Below are 17,388 nucleotides of genomic sequence, written 5' to 3'. Positions count from 1 at the left end.
AGCTAACAGATAAATCAATTTCTATAACACTTTCCTTCACAATCCATTTGATAACCTATTTTTTGCAGGTAAAGGACTGACTCAGCTAGATCTGTCCCAGAACAAGTTAAATCTAGTCCCGTCTCCAGCGTTCCGCAACCTTCACCACCTTCTAATACTGAACATGAACCATAACCGTGTCAACGCGCTGCACTCCAAGGCTTTTGAGGGGTTGGACACCCTTGAGATTCTCACCCTCTACGAGAACAAGATCACCAACATCGAGAGCGACGCGTTCAAAGGATTAGACAAGTAAGTATACTCCGCCATCTGCACGCTTCTCCCGCTTGGGCTCGGCGGTCGAATTGAATTTTATTTTTACAAAATGGATTTTTTTACCATTTATGCATGGGGTTTCAGTTTGCCCATTTTATGTCTACTGATGGCCAAGTGTGTAACGTAGGTTTAGATTGTTGAATCATAGATACATACTCCTTTAGTAGATTTGTCATCCTTACGGATAAGTCGAAGACAATTTTATTGTTCTGTACGGTGAGGTGTAGAGGTCGTAATTTAGTTTACAATTTGTTTCTTGTTATTTAAGTCATTAAAACCTCGTTTTACCAAATTAAACGATCCAATCACAAACAATAACTCGTCCCCTGGTTATATAACCAAACAGTAGAGCACAAATATTCAATATAACCTTAAAAGAATAGAAACAAAATTTTGTCGATATTAGTACCCAGTGTCACCAACATGAATTAGACACAAAAAACGAGATTCAAATTTTTACAGCGGTATAAGAAATCTACTTGTGTTGGTTAGTCTATGGTTGAAAGTTGCCGGTTTCATCTTGAGAAAGACTACTATATTTTGATAGGTTGATATTGGAGACAGCTGCCCGTGTTAGTTGTTTTATTGATTCGGCCGGGGTGAAGTAAAAACTGATCTTAGTCGGTAATATTATATTTCATTATTAGAGCTTTAGTGATTCTTTTAAAAACTTTTTCAATTTTAACCTTGGTTTCTTCCTGTTCGTGAACCGGCAATGTTGCGTACCCTTGTTAAGCCTATCCCACCAAAAGTAATCATTTAATATATGCTACCATGTGTTAAATTGTAAGTGTCGTGTATTTAACTATCAACGAAGCTCAATAGCGGATTTAACGTGATTACTGGACTGAAGTGTTTGAACATGTACCACTAGAATGCTACAACGCAGAACTTATGGCAGATAATTAGTAAGAGTACATACAATTTTCCGTTTAAAAATAATACAAAAACCTCCCCTTCACCTTAAGCCTTTTCCATTGAAAAAAATATTAGGTAACGTCCTGGATTTTTGTATTCTACAAGCATTGCAAATACTGCTTACCAATCATTACAGATCACTGCCCCTTCCACCGCAGTGACAGACGTGGTGGCCTTCCACTAGTAGTTGCCACCTCCGTATTTGTCTTCGAATTTATTTTATTTCATTCTATTATTATTGTACATGTCATTTAGACAAGCGTTAGCGTTTAAGTGTGCAAAACTATTTATACAATGTGATAAACAAAATTTCCGTCATCAATAAATTACACATGAGCATGTTCAGCTTTAGTTTCACCGCGAAAGTTGTTTAAAACAATAAAATACTAAGAGAAAACCGAGCTAAACAATTAGTTGCATACATTGAATAGTTTTTGTCACGAAAACAAACATGAATACTCAAACTAGCTCTCATAATTACTCTTGAGGCCCTGAATGGTACTCTGTAAAGCCATTATATTTGCATATGACATGAAAATACCATCAATGCTGCAAGCATCCGTTCATCTTAATGACTGTTACCAGGTGTGCTTGGAAGTGCTATTGCTTGTTTGCTTAAACTTAACTGGAGTTTAGTATTCACAGTGTAAACTTTGCAGTATGTATAATAGATATACCAAGTATGTTTAAACACCCCATAGTTTTCTTTTTCATAATTAATTAATTTAGAGTTTTATCATTAACTATGTAAACAGAATAAATTAAATAGTTAATAAAGGAGATGTGAATGAATATTAAACATTGGGGAATGCAGTGATGCTGATAAACTTCCTTTAATATGGTGAATGTAAATTTAAACTAATAGTTGAATGTTTGACCACGGTTAAATTGTAAACAAGAGATAACACTGTTAATGAAAATTAATGTTAAATAGACTACTTTCTTATAATTGCAGCCTGACTGAGGTAGGTAAATCAATCCTTATGGTGTGTATTTAAAAAGCACCAAATACAATGTTTGTAATTTATTAGTTTTATTCGCTTTATAACTGTCTAAAAATACATCTTTGGAAATCGAAAGGATATCTAATTATTCATGTTTCCTCGAAACCAAAGTGTATAAAAATGTACAATTTGTTCACTGGCCCCTCGTTCACATTTAAAACTGTTTATAAAGAAACTTAATCAGAAACACTGGACCTTCAAAAGAACTCTCCAGAAATAACACAAAACCTAGGGGGCGATGGCCTCAAGGCCATACATTGGCATTTTTGAATTAACATTCGTAACTCCGTTGGCACATAAGCTTTTAAATGACACCTCAATTTTATAAATCAGTTAAGTAGAACGGGTGGAAAATAAGGGACTCGCATGTAAAACACTATCTCGCCCCGAAATGGGACTTTCGTGACGAGTATTGAACGATACTTTTCATCAAAAAAAAAAACTACTTCATCAAACTTAAATAAATTATCCGATATTTCGTAATCTATACATTTTTCCAATCCAAACACAAAACGGCTCTACAATTAATGTTAGTGTAAAATTCAGCTGATTGAACATCAACCAAGCTTTAGTGTTTGTTTTCTGTTTGTTTGTCCTTTTGAGCTAACCGGGAACTTCAGTTGTAACTTTGTTGTTGTTGTCATTGTTTGTGTAGCGAAAGTAATGTTTATGAAAAGTAAGCTGATCACTATTTGTTTTAGGTGTATGGAAATTGAAGATTTTTTAAGATCTCACCTGTATGGAAATGGGCTATTTTCGAATAAAGAGTGATGAAAAGGGATGTTACAGAGAATCCCCCCCTAATTTAATCACTGTGAAAATACTAAGTAAATAATAAAATAAAATTATTGAACCGATCAGAGCTGATACTTTAGCCACAAAAATGAAACAAACCCCCAAAAATTGATGATTTCAACAACTTTCATCCTTCCAAACATCTTCTTGACTAATTATTTCATCTTCCAGGAAGCTAAAGCGACTCAATCTCGGTGGTAACAAACTGACGAGTGTTCCTCAAGAGGCTTTCTCAATTCTTGACACTCTCAAGAAACTGGAACTTCAAGAAAACAGCATCACGTCGATAACCGAGGGGGACTTTGAGGGTGAGTGGTTAGAGTTTGATAACAGAGCTAGAGGTCTTGTTAAATTGTAACTTTTCTAAGATCTTTCATAAGCAAAACTAGATGTCTAGTTATGTTCTGTAGCCTGTCTTGCCTTGGAGGCAGATTTTCTAAAAGTCTCTAATTGGTGACAAAGTGTAGCATCATTTCAGTGGTTTGTTTGTGTTTATTTGTATAGGTTGTAAGTATAGTGTAGTGTACTAACCAATTTTATTTTCAATATTTTATATTTTTCAAATTTAACTCAGTGTGTTATTAGGTACTTGATCTTTCTATTGTTGTATATAATGTTTGGGGTTTTTAATTTGTTATTTTTGACTGGCCTACCTTTTGAGCGCTAATTATATTAATGTAGTAACCAATAATTTCCCTATAAAATGAAAGGAGTTAATTCACCAACAGAAACGTGGTGTAGTTTTGAACACAAGAAAAGTTGGAACGATCCAAAAATTGCGATTATTTCAGAACCAACGTCAAAATAAATTTTAAAACTCTCTCTCTCTCTCTCTCTCTCTCTCTCTCTCTCTCTCTCTCTCTCTCTCTCTCTCTCTCTCTCTCTCTCTCTCTCTCTCTCTCTCTCTCTCTCTCTAACTTCCGGCCTGGCGAGTTGGCGAACGCATGGCCCGGCTCCTAGGAGTCGCAATAGCCCAAACCTTTTCTCCCCTAAGGAGATTAGGCTGTATTTTACAAGCCAAGTTTAAGGGACGTTGGATGGATTTGTACTATCAACCATAGATTGTTGATAGCTAGGCTGACATCCCGGGTCTTGACCTAAAAATCCTAGGTCTTGACCTGACGTGTGAAACCAAAAACCCAAAAAAAAAACAAAAAAAAAACAAAAAAAAAAAAAAAAAACACAAAAAAAAAAAAAAAAAACAACAACAAAGCAAAAACAAAAACTCACAAAACGTTTCACACGAGTCCCGACCTTCACTGCCAGAACGTGCCTGCCTACCCCTGGCTTTGAAGTGGAATCAAGGGAAATCAAGTAGCGGTCTGTTGAACAGAGGCGGTGTGTGAGGGGTCTTTAAAAAACACAAAGGCGGATTGGGTGTCCGGGGACGTCATGGCTTGCCCATGGCAAACGGCCCTAAATCTGAGCTGGTCACCATTTGTGAACCAGACCTCCCCTTGCATTCTGGTCGGGGTAATGGGGGACGCTAGTGGGGATACCTTCGCATGCCAACTCCAGACCTAAGCTTGATGGCAGCCACTGCTGTGAAATTGACAACAGTGGGGGCCACCGTGAGTAAGCAGCCTCGCCACGCTGAAAGCGGTGCTTCAAAATTGTCAGAAATCGGCTCAAGAACCATGGGCATATGCGGGTGCCTGCGACTGTGATAGGTGGGCATCGGTGTCCGAGGAGGTTTGGCCTGATTGGTGAAATGTAGGGCCTCGGTCGATGGACGGCGCAGGAGTGATTGGCAATACTCCTATGAACCGGGGAACACAAAAAAACCATCACTAATGAATTGTATGTAGTTTTCAGGTTTCAGTTTGACCTACACCAAAGAGAAGCTTTTTAAAAGATTTTTATATTACATTAATTGCAAATCAAGATGTCGGCTGATCAATTGAGAACATTGAAGGAGGATGAGGCTAGGAGAGAAGAAGCCAGAAAGGCTGAAGAGGACAGGATAGCGGCGGAAAAGGAGTTCCTGGAAAAACACGAGAAGGAGAGGAGGTTGAGTAGCTCCAGGGGGTCCGCGTCTGCGTTGGGAGGAGGCTATCGATCGGGGACCAGCAGTATGGCGGAGTCGGAGTCCGAGGCGGAGAAGCAAAAGAAGAGGAATAGAAGCCCTGAGGAAAAGGAGAAAGAGAAAAGGAGGAAAGCCAGGAAGACTGAGGATTTGGAATCGGATGAGGAAGAAAAGGTCGAGGATGAAGACCCGTTAGTTTGCTTGAGTTTGGTTCTGGGTAAGATGAAGGGATGGTTCAAACAGCCAACCATCATGAAAATGGTGACAAAGCCTCAGACAGAGAAGTTTGGAAGGTACTTGAACCGGTTCCAGGAAGAGCTGATTAGGGCAAGAGAGGATAGAGTCCGGATTGAAACAAGGTTAGAAGAACGAAGAGAGTTTTTAAAGATCGTGAGCTCCACCGTGCGACATGAAATGGACAATCTGAAGGACAAGGTTGTTCCAGGCGCGGCTGGAGTGAGCTACTCAGCAGTGCTGAAGAAAGATACCCCAATGGTTCCAAGGGTAACTGGAATGAAAGGACCCGTAGTCCAAGCACCGAAACAAATTATAGTGCGGCATGACACCTTGGAGACTGAAGAAGTGACCAAAACCTTGAAAAAGTTAGTACGGCCTTCTGAAATCGGCTTGAAAGTTAAGAGGCTAATAAATATCAAGAATGGTGTGATTATTGAAGCAGAAAATGAGGATGGAGTGCAAAATCTCATGAAGCAAGAGACGTTGAAAGAGGCAGGGTTGAAAGTAGAGCGTCCGGAGAAGAAAAAACCTTTCATCATGATTTATGATGTTAGTGCTAAACTGACGGAAGATGAGGTCAAGGAGGAGATTTTCTCCCGAAACATGGGGGAGAGCCTAATTGTTGAGGCGGATTTCAAGCAGGAGTTTGCGGTAAGACATAGGTATAAGGATTTAAGATCGACAGGCAAAAGGTGTCATGTTGTGGTGGAATGTTCTGTACGGGTGAGGAACTGGCTAAGAAGGAAAGAGCGGATCTTCGTAGAATGGCAAAGTTGTCGGGTGAAAGACTATGTGGATGTTGCTAGGTGTTTTAAGTGTCAGAAGTTTGGACATGTGGCAAAGCACTGTAAGAGTGAAACCCCTGCTTGCTCCCACTGTGCTGGGGAGCACGACTATAAGGACTGCCCCAACAAGGGTAAGAAGGAAAAGGTTAGATGTATAAACTGCGTAAGAGATAAGAAGGAAAATAGCAAGCATGAAGCTGGGTCAAGGAAGTGTCCGGCCTATGAGAAGGCAGTCAGACGGCAAAATGAAAAAATAGATTATGGATTGTAGAATTGGGCAATGGAATCTAGGGAGAGGTAAAGTTGCTACAGATGAAGCACTCAGAAGATGTATAGAAGAAAAATTAGATGTCCTTCTTGTCCAAGAGCCATACGCGGTAGGGAGAAAGGTGAAGATAGCTGGTTGCAGAGTATTTCATGACAGGAGCGGAAGAGAAGATATTTGGAGTGCAGTTATTGTGATGAATGATACCATTGGCGCCATAATGGTAGCTCAGGAAACAAGTGGAACGTGTGTCAGTGTTAGGTTACAGCAGAATGGAAAGTCAATGCACGTGATCAGTCTTTATTGTAGGCCGTCGGAACCCATTGAAGGTCACTTGGCATGGTTAGCTGATATAATAAGGAAGAAAGGAAATAAAGAAGTTGTTTGCGGAGGGGATTTAAATGCAAAATCGGGACTGTGGCTCAGTGGTTCAACGGATGAGAGAGGGTCGAAGGTGGAAGATGCTGTAATGGCTTGGGATCTGCACGTGGTGAACAAATTTAGTAGATGGACGACTTTTGAGAACACGCAGGGAGGAAAATCGAACATTGACGTGACGATTACGACGAGGGATCTTACAGGAAGAATAGAGGATTGGATGGTTCATGAAGAGACGCTAAGTGATCATAGGCTTATAACAATGAAATTGCGAAGGGATCAAATTAATCGGAGACATGAGAATGAACAGAGACAAGGGTCATACTGCTTAAGGAATGTAAATTGGGCAAGATTTGATGAAGCCTTACAAAGAGGTATACAAGCGATGGATGTTGAAATGGCTACAGCGGAAGTTCACGCGGAAAAGATTACGGAAATGACGTGCAATCTGATGGAGGAGCAGTTTCCAAAAGCGAAAGTAGGAACAAAGAAGGTGTACTGGTGGACAGAGGAGCTAAATGAATTACGAGTGAAGATGAGAAGGAAAAGTAGGATCTGGAATAGGACAGGAAGGGAAGATGATAGGAGAGCGTTTGTTAGGTCAAGAACAGATTACGTTTGGGGAATCAGGAAGCAAAAGAAGAAGATGTGGGAAAAGCTAATTGCGGAGGAAGAGGGCGACCCATGGGGAAAGGTCTATAAGATTGCTGCAGAGAAGCTGAAAAAGGATACTGTGCTGGTTAGCCTGGAAAAAGAAGACGGCACAATGACGGAGACAGTGCAAGAGACCCTAGAGAGAATGATACAAGGATTGCTGCCAGATGATAGGGAAGAGGAGGATACAGAGGAACAATCAAGAATCAGAAGTAGGATGACTGATGAAAGCACCGGAACAGATGAGGAAGATTTCACTGAAGGAGAGCTAAATGCATGCGTTGCACTGCTGAAGGATAGGAAAGCGCCGGGAATGGATGGAATAAAGAACGAAGTAGTAAAGAGAATGTTTGGAAGGATCAAGGGGACGCTGTTGAACCTGTACAACAAGATGCTGAGAGAAGGCAGGTATCCTGATGTGTGGAAAAAAGGAATCGTCAAAGTTTTTCTAAAGAGCGAGGAAAAGGACCCAAGCAAGGTAAAATCGTACAGGCCAGTAACCCTCTTACCTGTCTTAGGAAAGTTAGGCGAAAGATTAATAGTGAAAAGGATGAAAGAATGGATGGATAGGGAAAATAGGGCAAATCCACTGCAATATGGATTCACGGAAAGTGTTGGAACTGTAGACGCACTTCTGGATATGAGAAGAGAAGTAGAAGAGACAGATGAAAAGTACGTAGTAGGCTTGTTCCTGGATATTTCTGGAGCCTTCGACTCCGCCTGGTGGCCAGAGATTCTGAGAGTTTTGAGGAGATGGAGATGTCCGAACAACATCTACCGATTGGTAAGGGACTACTTCCGAGGCAGAACCGTGACACTAAGAGCTGGCAACGGAGAGGTGAACAAGAACATCACTAAAGGATGCCCCCAAGGGTCTGTGGTGGGCCCTCTGTTGTGGAACATCCTGTTCGATGGGTTTTTGCGGCTGCCTTTCGAGGAAGGTATCTCCGCGAGAGCCTATGCGGATGACGGACTGCTTTTGGTGAAGTCGAACACAAGCCCTGATCTCATGAGGAAGGCATCAAGAGCCTTGGAACTGGTCACTAGGTGGGGGGAAGACAGGAAGATGACTTTTTCGAGGGAAAAGACAGTGATGGTGCTCCTGAAAGGAAGGTTGGTTGAAAGATTCATCCGTGTCGACATGGGAGACGTGACAATTCGGTGTTCAAATGAGACAAAGTACTTAGGAGTCGCAGTAAGAAGTGGATTGAAATTTGCAGGACATTATGAGCAAGTAATCGACAAGACTATGAAGGCATTCGGAAAGTTAAAAGGACTGGCCAAGGCAAACAACGGCATGAGATGCGAGAACTTGAGAAGATTGTACATCGGTGCGCTTGAACCAATGATGCTGTACGGCTGTGAGATGTGGGGCCAACGAATGAGGGGACGAGGTGAGAAGTCTAAGTTGATGAGTCTGCAGAGAAAACTGTTGTTGGGTGTGATCAAGGGCTACAGCACGATATCCCACGAAGCTGTCCGAGTGATTGCCGGGGTCATCCCGCTTGACTTGATGGTTGAAGAAAGGATTAAGAGAAGAAGGGACAAAGAAGAAGGTATCGACATCAAGGATAGCATGAGGATCCGAAGAGAAGAAACACTCGTTGACTGGCAGAGACGGTGGGAGTCTAGCACAAAAGGAAGGGAAACCTTTGCGTTCGTTCCGGATGTGAGGTTCAGAAAGAAAGTCCATTGGGAAACCGATCACTACACGACACAGTTCGTCAGCGGACATGGCAACTTCAAGGCAAAGCTGAAAAGTTTCAACCTCGTCGATGATGACCATTGCACTCATTGCGGAGAGCTGGAGACATCGCAGCACGTACTGATGGAGTGCCCATTCTATGAAGAAGAAAGAAGCGACATGAGGGAATTCCTCCAACAAAAGACATGGGATTGGGAGAAGATCAACTTCTTGAGAACCAAAGAATCTGCGCTGGAGTTTGCCAGAATGTGCCGAAGGATAGGAAAGAAAAAGCATGAATTTGAAAATGCAGGAAGACAGGCTGGAATTTGAAAAGAAAAATGTTAGGAAAGAAAGATAAAATTAAGAAGATTGGAAAGAAAGAAAAAAAACAAAATCCGATGACCCTAGTACAGAGGGTACTAGGTGAGGGGAGAGGTGTTGGTTAGGCACAGAATGTGCCTGGAAGGACATGGATTGAAGCTGACAGCAGGAAGAGGAATCCGAAGATATTTCAGGAAAGCGGCCTGGTGAATAAGTCTCTGACTTAAACCAGGGGTGGTGGAGGGACCGCTGGGCTTCGGCCAAACACCTCTCTCTCTCTAACTCAGTTACTTACACAATTGCCTATTTTTAAGAAAACTTATCGTATTTTGTTTTCACGATTGTTGTTAAATATTACCCCGATTGTTTATAATAATCAGAAACCAACCTACTCTCCTTTGACTACGCAACTTCATTTTTCAGGTCTCCACAACCTGGATTCACTAGGTCTGGCTCATAATCACCTTAGGGAGGTTCCAGCAAGAGTGTTCTCACATCTAACACAACTCAACTCACTAGAGCTAGACGGCAACCAGATCACTCACATTGATGTTGACGCATTCGTCGGTCTTGAGGGTAAGAAAACTATCTTTAAAATATCTAAAGTATATAATATAAAAAACGGTACCTGTGTAAAAGTTTTGCATTTTAATAGGGTTTGAAATTCGTTTCTTGAACAAAACAAATAACGCAATACACTTTATTTCTTTTCAAGATTATGTTCGTTTGATTCATTTATTAATTAAGTACAACTAATAACTTGCAGTATATTAAATCGTTTGCCTGTATCCCTATACCAAAATTGCTATTCGCCTACCATATAGGTTACAATGATCAATAAGTAGCATATGTATCCATTCTCATAAAATGTGTTGTCCCATGTTTTTTAACTGTTAAACATTCAACTGAAGGGTCTTCTGTTAGATTACAATCCACATTTAAACTGTTAAAAAGGTGGTCAGTAGCACTGTTTCTTTAAAAGCGAATCCTAAAAATAATACTTTAGGGGGTGAGGCAATAAAGGAAATTAGGGTAACCTTTTAGTTACCATTCATCTCTCCGCTACGTCTTCATTTTAAAATGTACACCTCCATCGTAAACATTTGTTAAGTACAGTGGTTGAAGCGGGATTTTATAATAGAAAAAGCCCTTTTGTATTAAGGGCAATGTTTAGACAAAATGTAGACTGTTAGTAACTAAACCTAGCGTCGTATGCAATTTTTTATGTATATCAAGAATATCTTTGGTATAAAGGTCTAAGGTCTAATAAGTATAAGGAGAACAAGGCTGCGCGGGTCAGAACTGACGTCAGATGAAGTAGACACATTAAATAGACAGTTAAAATTCATTAGAAAAAAATACTTTATACAACGTTTTTCTGAGTAGTCATATCACGAAAGCAACCAGAATGTCTAAAACGTCAGTATCAACCGAAGATTATAATTGATCGTAATAAAAGTACCCATTCTAATTCGTCCAATACTCTCAGACCACCTGACAAAAAGCCTATAAAATTACTACTTAAAATCAGGCAGAAAGTCGTGCCTTTCAGCAATATCGTTTATGCCATTTCACCGATAAGAGCCCCACTTTTATGGCTAACCGGGTAGCTGCAGTGCAGATAAAATATTGACGTACGTTTTTACTGTTAGGCGAATTTATGGCTGGGCGTAATGCGAAAAAGCTAGCAACGGGCCATTTAGCAGTTCTGGGCCGATAAAACAATTGAAATAAAGATAGAACGGTTCTCTGGAGTTTTCAAAACGTTCTAAAACAGTATCTTTGGACTCTTACGTACTGTAAAGTAGATTTGTAATTTACCTAAATACTTCTACATAGTGCATTTATTGGTTTGTTTTTAATAGTAGCCTATATGTATTATATGTTATAAAACGTTTGCATAAATGTATGTCTTAGTATAATTGCATGTTTGCAATAGGTAATGGAAAAACAAAAATTAAAGGGTTGTGATTAAAGAAATCATTTACTGCAGAACATTGCCAACATTTTTTTACATTTTGACTTTTTATACACAAATTGAAATACATCGTTTTGTGCAGAAGTTGCACAACTGCAAGAAAATGTTAATTAGGGTTTCTTCAATAAACGATTCGCTAATTATGGCTTCTAAAGTGTGATATCTACTTTAAATACTCAATCAAAGTCCGTACTAATTCAAGTATTGCATTCAATTATACATTTAAATTAAAAATATTTTCCAAGCAGCAACCTGGCGTACCCAGAGAAACTGCAGTCCTGTCAAAGCGAATTTGTTCTGAGATTGTGCTCATTTCATTCTTTCGGGACAGCGCCTTAGTTCCGGGTTCACACTGATAATCTGTTCTAAATGGTACGTGCATTAAGTCTCTTTTATGAAGTAGTGCCTTTCGGAGAAGCGTCTTTTACACAAATGCTGAAAATGATTTTCGGAGTTACGCATGATCGTGCAGAATCTGGAACACCTTCTAGCATCTGCTGTAGCATTTTGTTGGGATATGTGTCTTTCGGAAGGTCTTTTTGAGCCTAGAGAGGTAGTTTTGAAGTTATGCCTGACCACACATCCTTTCTGATATATAAGTGGATCAGTGACCCCACATTTGTTTCGGTGGAACGCCTTTCGAAGTCTATACTCTGTTGACCCTAGCTCACTCAAATGCCACAACCTAACCTCCCAACTGTTCACAGAGAACCTGCAATACCTCCGCCTCGGCGACAACAACCTTCACGAGATCCCGAGTGATGCTCTGCGTCGTCTGCATCGCCTTCGTCATCTGGACCTGAGGGCCAACAACATCACAGTCATCGCCGAGGACGCCTTCTCTGGCTACGGGGACTCCATCACCTTCCTCAACCTGCAGAAGAACGAGTAGGTTATCTAGAGTTACAGAAGAACTAGAAGGTTATCTAGAGTATTATAGAGAAGAACTATTAGGTTATCTAGAGTATTATACAGAAGAACGATTAGGTTATCTAGAGTATTATACAGAAGAACTAGAAGGTTATCTAGAGGATTGTGCAGAAGAGCGATTAGGCTATCTAGAGTCTTTTTTCAGAAGATCGAGTTGGGAGAATATTTCACATGGGAAAAGTAGGTTATATTTTGCAAAAGAACGAGCAGTGAGTGCTTTTTACAGAGGAACGAGTGTAAGTTATCTAGAGTTTGTTTCTGAAGAACGAGTCGGGGAAATATTTCACTTGGGAAATTAGGTTATCTAGAATATTTTACAGAAGAACGAGTAGGGGGAGCAATTTATAGAGGAATAAAATGTCCTATATAGGGTAAATGCTACAGTTATTGGCACCTTAACGGCAAGCTTCGGAGAAATCTGCCACAGCTCCTTTGCAATACTTTTTTTAATATCTATGTTTTTATAATCATGTAGCAGAATGTACGGAGAATACTGGGATGTATAAAGAAAATATATATACCATTACTTAAGTTTATTAAAAAATGAAAATGTTAAAAAATACAAAAACCATAGTTATTGGCACCATCAACCATAGCTATTGTCACATCTTGGCACAGTTATTGGCACCTATAAAAAAGTCTACAAATATTACATTTTAAGCGTCCTAAGGTGGTCTTTGTTGTCTTAGGTGTGATGTATGCCTAATCATATTATTTATAGTATATAGAAGAAAAAATTAAAATTATACAGTAAGTAAAATTAAAATCATTAAAATTGCTCATAGTAGGCCTTGGCAACACCTTTACCGAACTTAATACCGTCTTTATACATATTAATTGGTATTGGTTCGTCGTAATCAATGCCATCAAAATATTTCCTATGAAATATTTCATTACAACGTTCACATTTTACCATTTGTAGGCCTATTTTTTATTTTTCTTTGTTAAGTATTTGATCCTGATTGGGGCTTTTCGACGGAATTTTAATGGGTTTAAACATGATATGATGGATCGGTTTCTGGTTAAAAATTTAATATGGTAAAAAAGTATATTGGCCTGAATAAATGATTTTTTACAGCATATACTCATGTTACGATAACTTAGAGACTTCCATGACAGTAAATGCTGTTACTGGCAGTGTCACCTGTTACCAGTGACTACAGTCATTGGCATGCCAATAACCACAATAATTACCAGTGCCAATCAGCATTAGTGTATTTACCACAGTTATTGGCATGCCAGTTACCACAGTTATTGGCAGTGCCAAGGTAGTGCCAATAACTAAATCACTACATATTTTAGACACAGTTGTTGGCACCCTCATATATTAGGTAATTTTAAGTATATGGGTAAATGGGTGGCGGGAATAGACAAATCAGTCCTTCCTAATACTAATGAAATAATGAAAACGTAATTTTTAACGTTCAGTTTTAATAGGAAACAATAAACAGGTATTTAAGTCCTTGTCAGATTCTTAAGGAAATGTGAAGAATCAATACAAATCGGCTAAGCATTTGAAAAAAAATTCTGTGCAGGTTAGCATGGCCTCTGAAATAACCAAACACACAATGAAGTACAGAGAACTCATGTGGGCATCTCAGCAACTAACTCCCCTCTTCCACCGACTTTTGCATTTAGGTGTACGAGGCTTTGAAAAAAAGGTGCCAATAACTATGGTAGTGCCAATAACTCTAGCTCTTACCCTATTAGTATTTGACAGAAGAACATACTAAGTTGTTCAGAGTATTTTTCAGAAGAACGATTAGAAAGACAATTTACCAAGAAACTACTAGATTATCTAGAATATTTTACAGAAGAACGAGTAGGTTTTTTATATTTTAGAAGAACAAGTAGGTTATAGTATTGCAGAAGAACGAGTGGTTATCTAGAATGTAAGTAATAAGTATTCAAGTATTAGTGTGACAAATGTAGAAACTGTTTTCGCTGTAGAGACTTAATAGTTGAAACAAAACTAGTGCAAGAGAGGCAAGATTTTAAATTCGACACTGGATAGAATATATTAGCAATAGTAAATATAATGTAATTTTGACCCTAACCCAACAACTTTACCACTAAACACACACATATCACCACACTTAAGCATGAGTTTTTGTACAAAATCATCTCAACTCATGTTGTGTCAGCATCAAGATACTACCAGCTATGGCGTTTGACAACCTCAACTCCCTAGAAACGTTGAACCTCCAGAACAACAAGTTGACTCATATTCCCGAGGAGATCATGGAGCCCATAGTGGACACGCTGCGAGTGGTCGACATCATGGGTAAGGCTGCATGAGTAAAATATACTCTAATTCGCGTACGAACTTCCATAAGAAAAAAGTCAAAAATTTCGATACGAACATTTTCTGTGCCATATTGTTATCAAATACAGTATGCATATTGCCTCTTGTTTTTACGTCATGTTGGCAAATAAACCAACAAATACAAATATAAACAAGAACCAAAGACAGCTCTTAATTAAACTTCTATTTACTCCACGAGCTAGTCTTCCTCTGTTGAGAGTTTTAATTATACAACCCTATTGAAGAAGCTAATAAGCTATTCTAGCTAATATAGCTATACAGAAGTCATTATTCTTGCAATGAAAGATTTAAATAGGTTCTTAATCAGCATCGTACGTGTTATTAAATTTCCTGAATGTAAAAAAATACATAAAATAAAACTTGTAACAGTATATTTACACCTAAACTGTTTACTAACAAGAGGTATATATTATACAAGATGATAAGTGGTGATCGATTTTGATTGGACGCTCCAATCATCATCAACATCCGAATATTCATCGCCTATAGGGTCTGATAATGATTGGAGTGTCCATTCGACTTACCATCTTTTATATATATTTACCGTCTTGTGAGTAAACAATATAAGTGCAAATATAACTATTACAAATGTTATTTAAAGTATTTTTGTGCTTTCAGGTAAATTAATAACACGTACGATGCTGATAAAGCTATTTAATGATTAAATCTAAATCTTTTCACAGACAACCCTCTCATCTGCGACTGCCAGTTGCGCTGGTTCCGCGACTGGATCAAGAACCTCAAGGACAAGGACGACGAGATGATGCAGAAGAAGAGGACGTTGTGCACGATGATGCCGGAGCACCAGGAGTACTACGTGCAGAACCTGCCTCTGGACAAGATGAACTGCGTCAGCAAAGGACTGATACGTGGGAGAGCGTCAGCAGCAGTGGCTACTTGTATGCTGCCTTACGTGCTGACGACCGTTGTGACGTGCTCAGTCAGGCCGTGGACACTTCTCTAAGAGGTCAAAGTTCAACGCGAGAGTGCGCTGTGTCCATCCGGAGACATCGGTTTATTCCTAGAACCATAGACAAATAGAATGAAATGTAGACATCCGTGTTGTGGTTAGCATTAGTTCTGGCGTCCATGGCTAGGAGCGCGGTATTAAGGCGCAGGAGCTATGCAACTACACGACACTCCAAGCGGTGGATGCCAGAACTAATACTAACTGCGGCACGGCTGTCGGTCTATATTTCATTTTTATTTGCTAGATCGAATGGTTTTTCACTAGAATAAATTCAAAGGCTTCGTACCTAGTAACGAATTGTTTGATCGATAAATACCACTAATCCAAGTTTGTGTAACCTCATTGCACGTTTAGTTTAGTGTCCTTGAAGCCTAAAAGTTCTAACTCATAAAACAATTGAAAAAAACAAAGAAAATGTATAATTTAACAGTGCACTAGGCCTATATACCGGGTGTCCCACGAAGAGGTCCCTGTTTTTTAATTGACATGACAGACGAATAGAGTACGTGCGCTACGGACTTGAAATTCTACAGTCGTGACTAACACATAAAGGTGTTGCCCCCGAATATCAATTATTTCTGACTGATCCAAACAAATTGGCGGAAACCACGAATGCTGCAATCGTATTTTAAGGTATCGAAAAGATCCCGCCATTTTTCCTAATGTGTCAGAATTAACTGATACTCAGGGGTATTTCTTTTACATGTATGTTAGGACTGCTGAGTTTAAGGTTTGTAGTGTGTTCGGAGCGTCTAATCTATTAATTCAAAAATAGGGACCTCCTCGTGAGACACCCGGTATATGACTATCACTTTGGTGTTTGAAAACATGTTTTGAAATGGTAAATAACTCTTCAGCGGCTGTTTGAAATTAACGAAATTAACATAGCTCTTATGGTGGTCAAATCAAAGATGGCCGTTTGCTTTTATGGACTCCCTTGGAAAACAACTCAAAACTACAAAGAATTTCTAATCCCACAGTGTCCTATATATTTAAACTATAATCAATTTAATGTTTGAAAAACTTTTTTTGGGTAGTAACTAACTCATCAGCAGCCGTTTGAAACTATGCAAGATGGCCGCTTCAAGGACTCTTACATCTGCGTTCCTTCTAAACGCTGAATACTCTTGTCAAAGGAGAATGATTCATTTTATAAGCGATAAATTATTTAATACCATCCATCCTGTACGATACGTCGTCATCGTACTGTACGTTTTGGGGTCAGGGATGGGGCGTTGTAATAAATACACTTGTTACATTTTAAAAGGGCTCAGAGGGCCGCAAAGGGTATACGGTGTTGACGGGACTAATACATGGTGTGGACTGACGTGAGGAGAGGGGATTTAGGCTTGTTCGGAAAGGTGGTGTGATGGTGGCGTGATATGACGTCACGGGAAATAGCCATGAGCTGTTTTATTAGAAATATCGCCTGATTTTGCATATTGCCAACCTAAACAGAAATTGTGGTTACATGATGGTATGAGTGTCAAACTATTGTAACATTATGGTACAAATTATCAGAATATGGTACAATCCTCCCCTCTTAAGTTTTGTGATGCTATCGGTTACTATAATCTTGAAAACTTACAATCACAAATAACAATACCAGAATATCTTATTAATTTATTATTATATTTGTTTGCCAACCATTTAAATGAGAATGAGAATCAATCAATCATCAGTTCTAAATATATATATGTATATATGGTCAAAATTCACACATTAAAAACACAAGTAAATTAAACACACACTTGAAATCATAAACCTTAATAGCATTAAACATTGAACCTTGATGATAT

The 17,388-nt window shown here is 39.2% G+C and overlaps 1 protein-coding gene across 2 annotated transcripts in view; it reads left to right on the top strand.

Annotated features, from left to right (window-relative positions):
• The window catches only part of LOC129005347 (leucine-rich repeats and immunoglobulin-like domains protein 3), a 199,533-nt gene extending 183,791 nt beyond the window's left edge, over window positions 1-15,742 (top strand). For both annotated transcript variants that reach the window (XM_054434203.1, XM_054434204.1), the window contains exons 3-8: window positions 69-291; window positions 3,204-3,340; window positions 9,809-9,961; window positions 12,071-12,251; window positions 14,438-14,577; window positions 15,303-15,742. In XM_054434203.1, coding sequence (XP_054290178.1) covers window positions 69-291; window positions 3,204-3,340; window positions 9,809-9,961; window positions 12,071-12,251; window positions 14,438-14,577; window positions 15,303-15,583 — 1,115 coding nt within the window. In that variant the 3' untranslated portion in view covers window positions 15,584-15,742. The remainder of the gene's footprint in view (window positions 1-68; window positions 292-3,203; window positions 3,341-9,808; window positions 9,962-12,070; window positions 12,252-14,437; window positions 14,578-15,302) is intronic.
• The last annotated feature ends 1,646 nt before the right edge of the window (window positions 15,743-17,388 follow it).

This window comes from Macrosteles quadrilineatus, unplaced genomic scaffold, assembly GCF_028750875.1.
Source record: "Macrosteles quadrilineatus isolate MER2022 unplaced genomic scaffold, UCM_ALF_1.0 Scaffold_20__1_contigs__length_2534061, whole genome shotgun sequence".
Taxonomy (NCBI): domain Eukaryota; kingdom Metazoa; phylum Arthropoda; class Insecta; order Hemiptera; family Cicadellidae; genus Macrosteles; species Macrosteles quadrilineatus.
The sequence above is the reverse complement of the archived record's forward strand: the minus strand, read 5'-3'. Positions and strand labels throughout refer to the sequence as shown.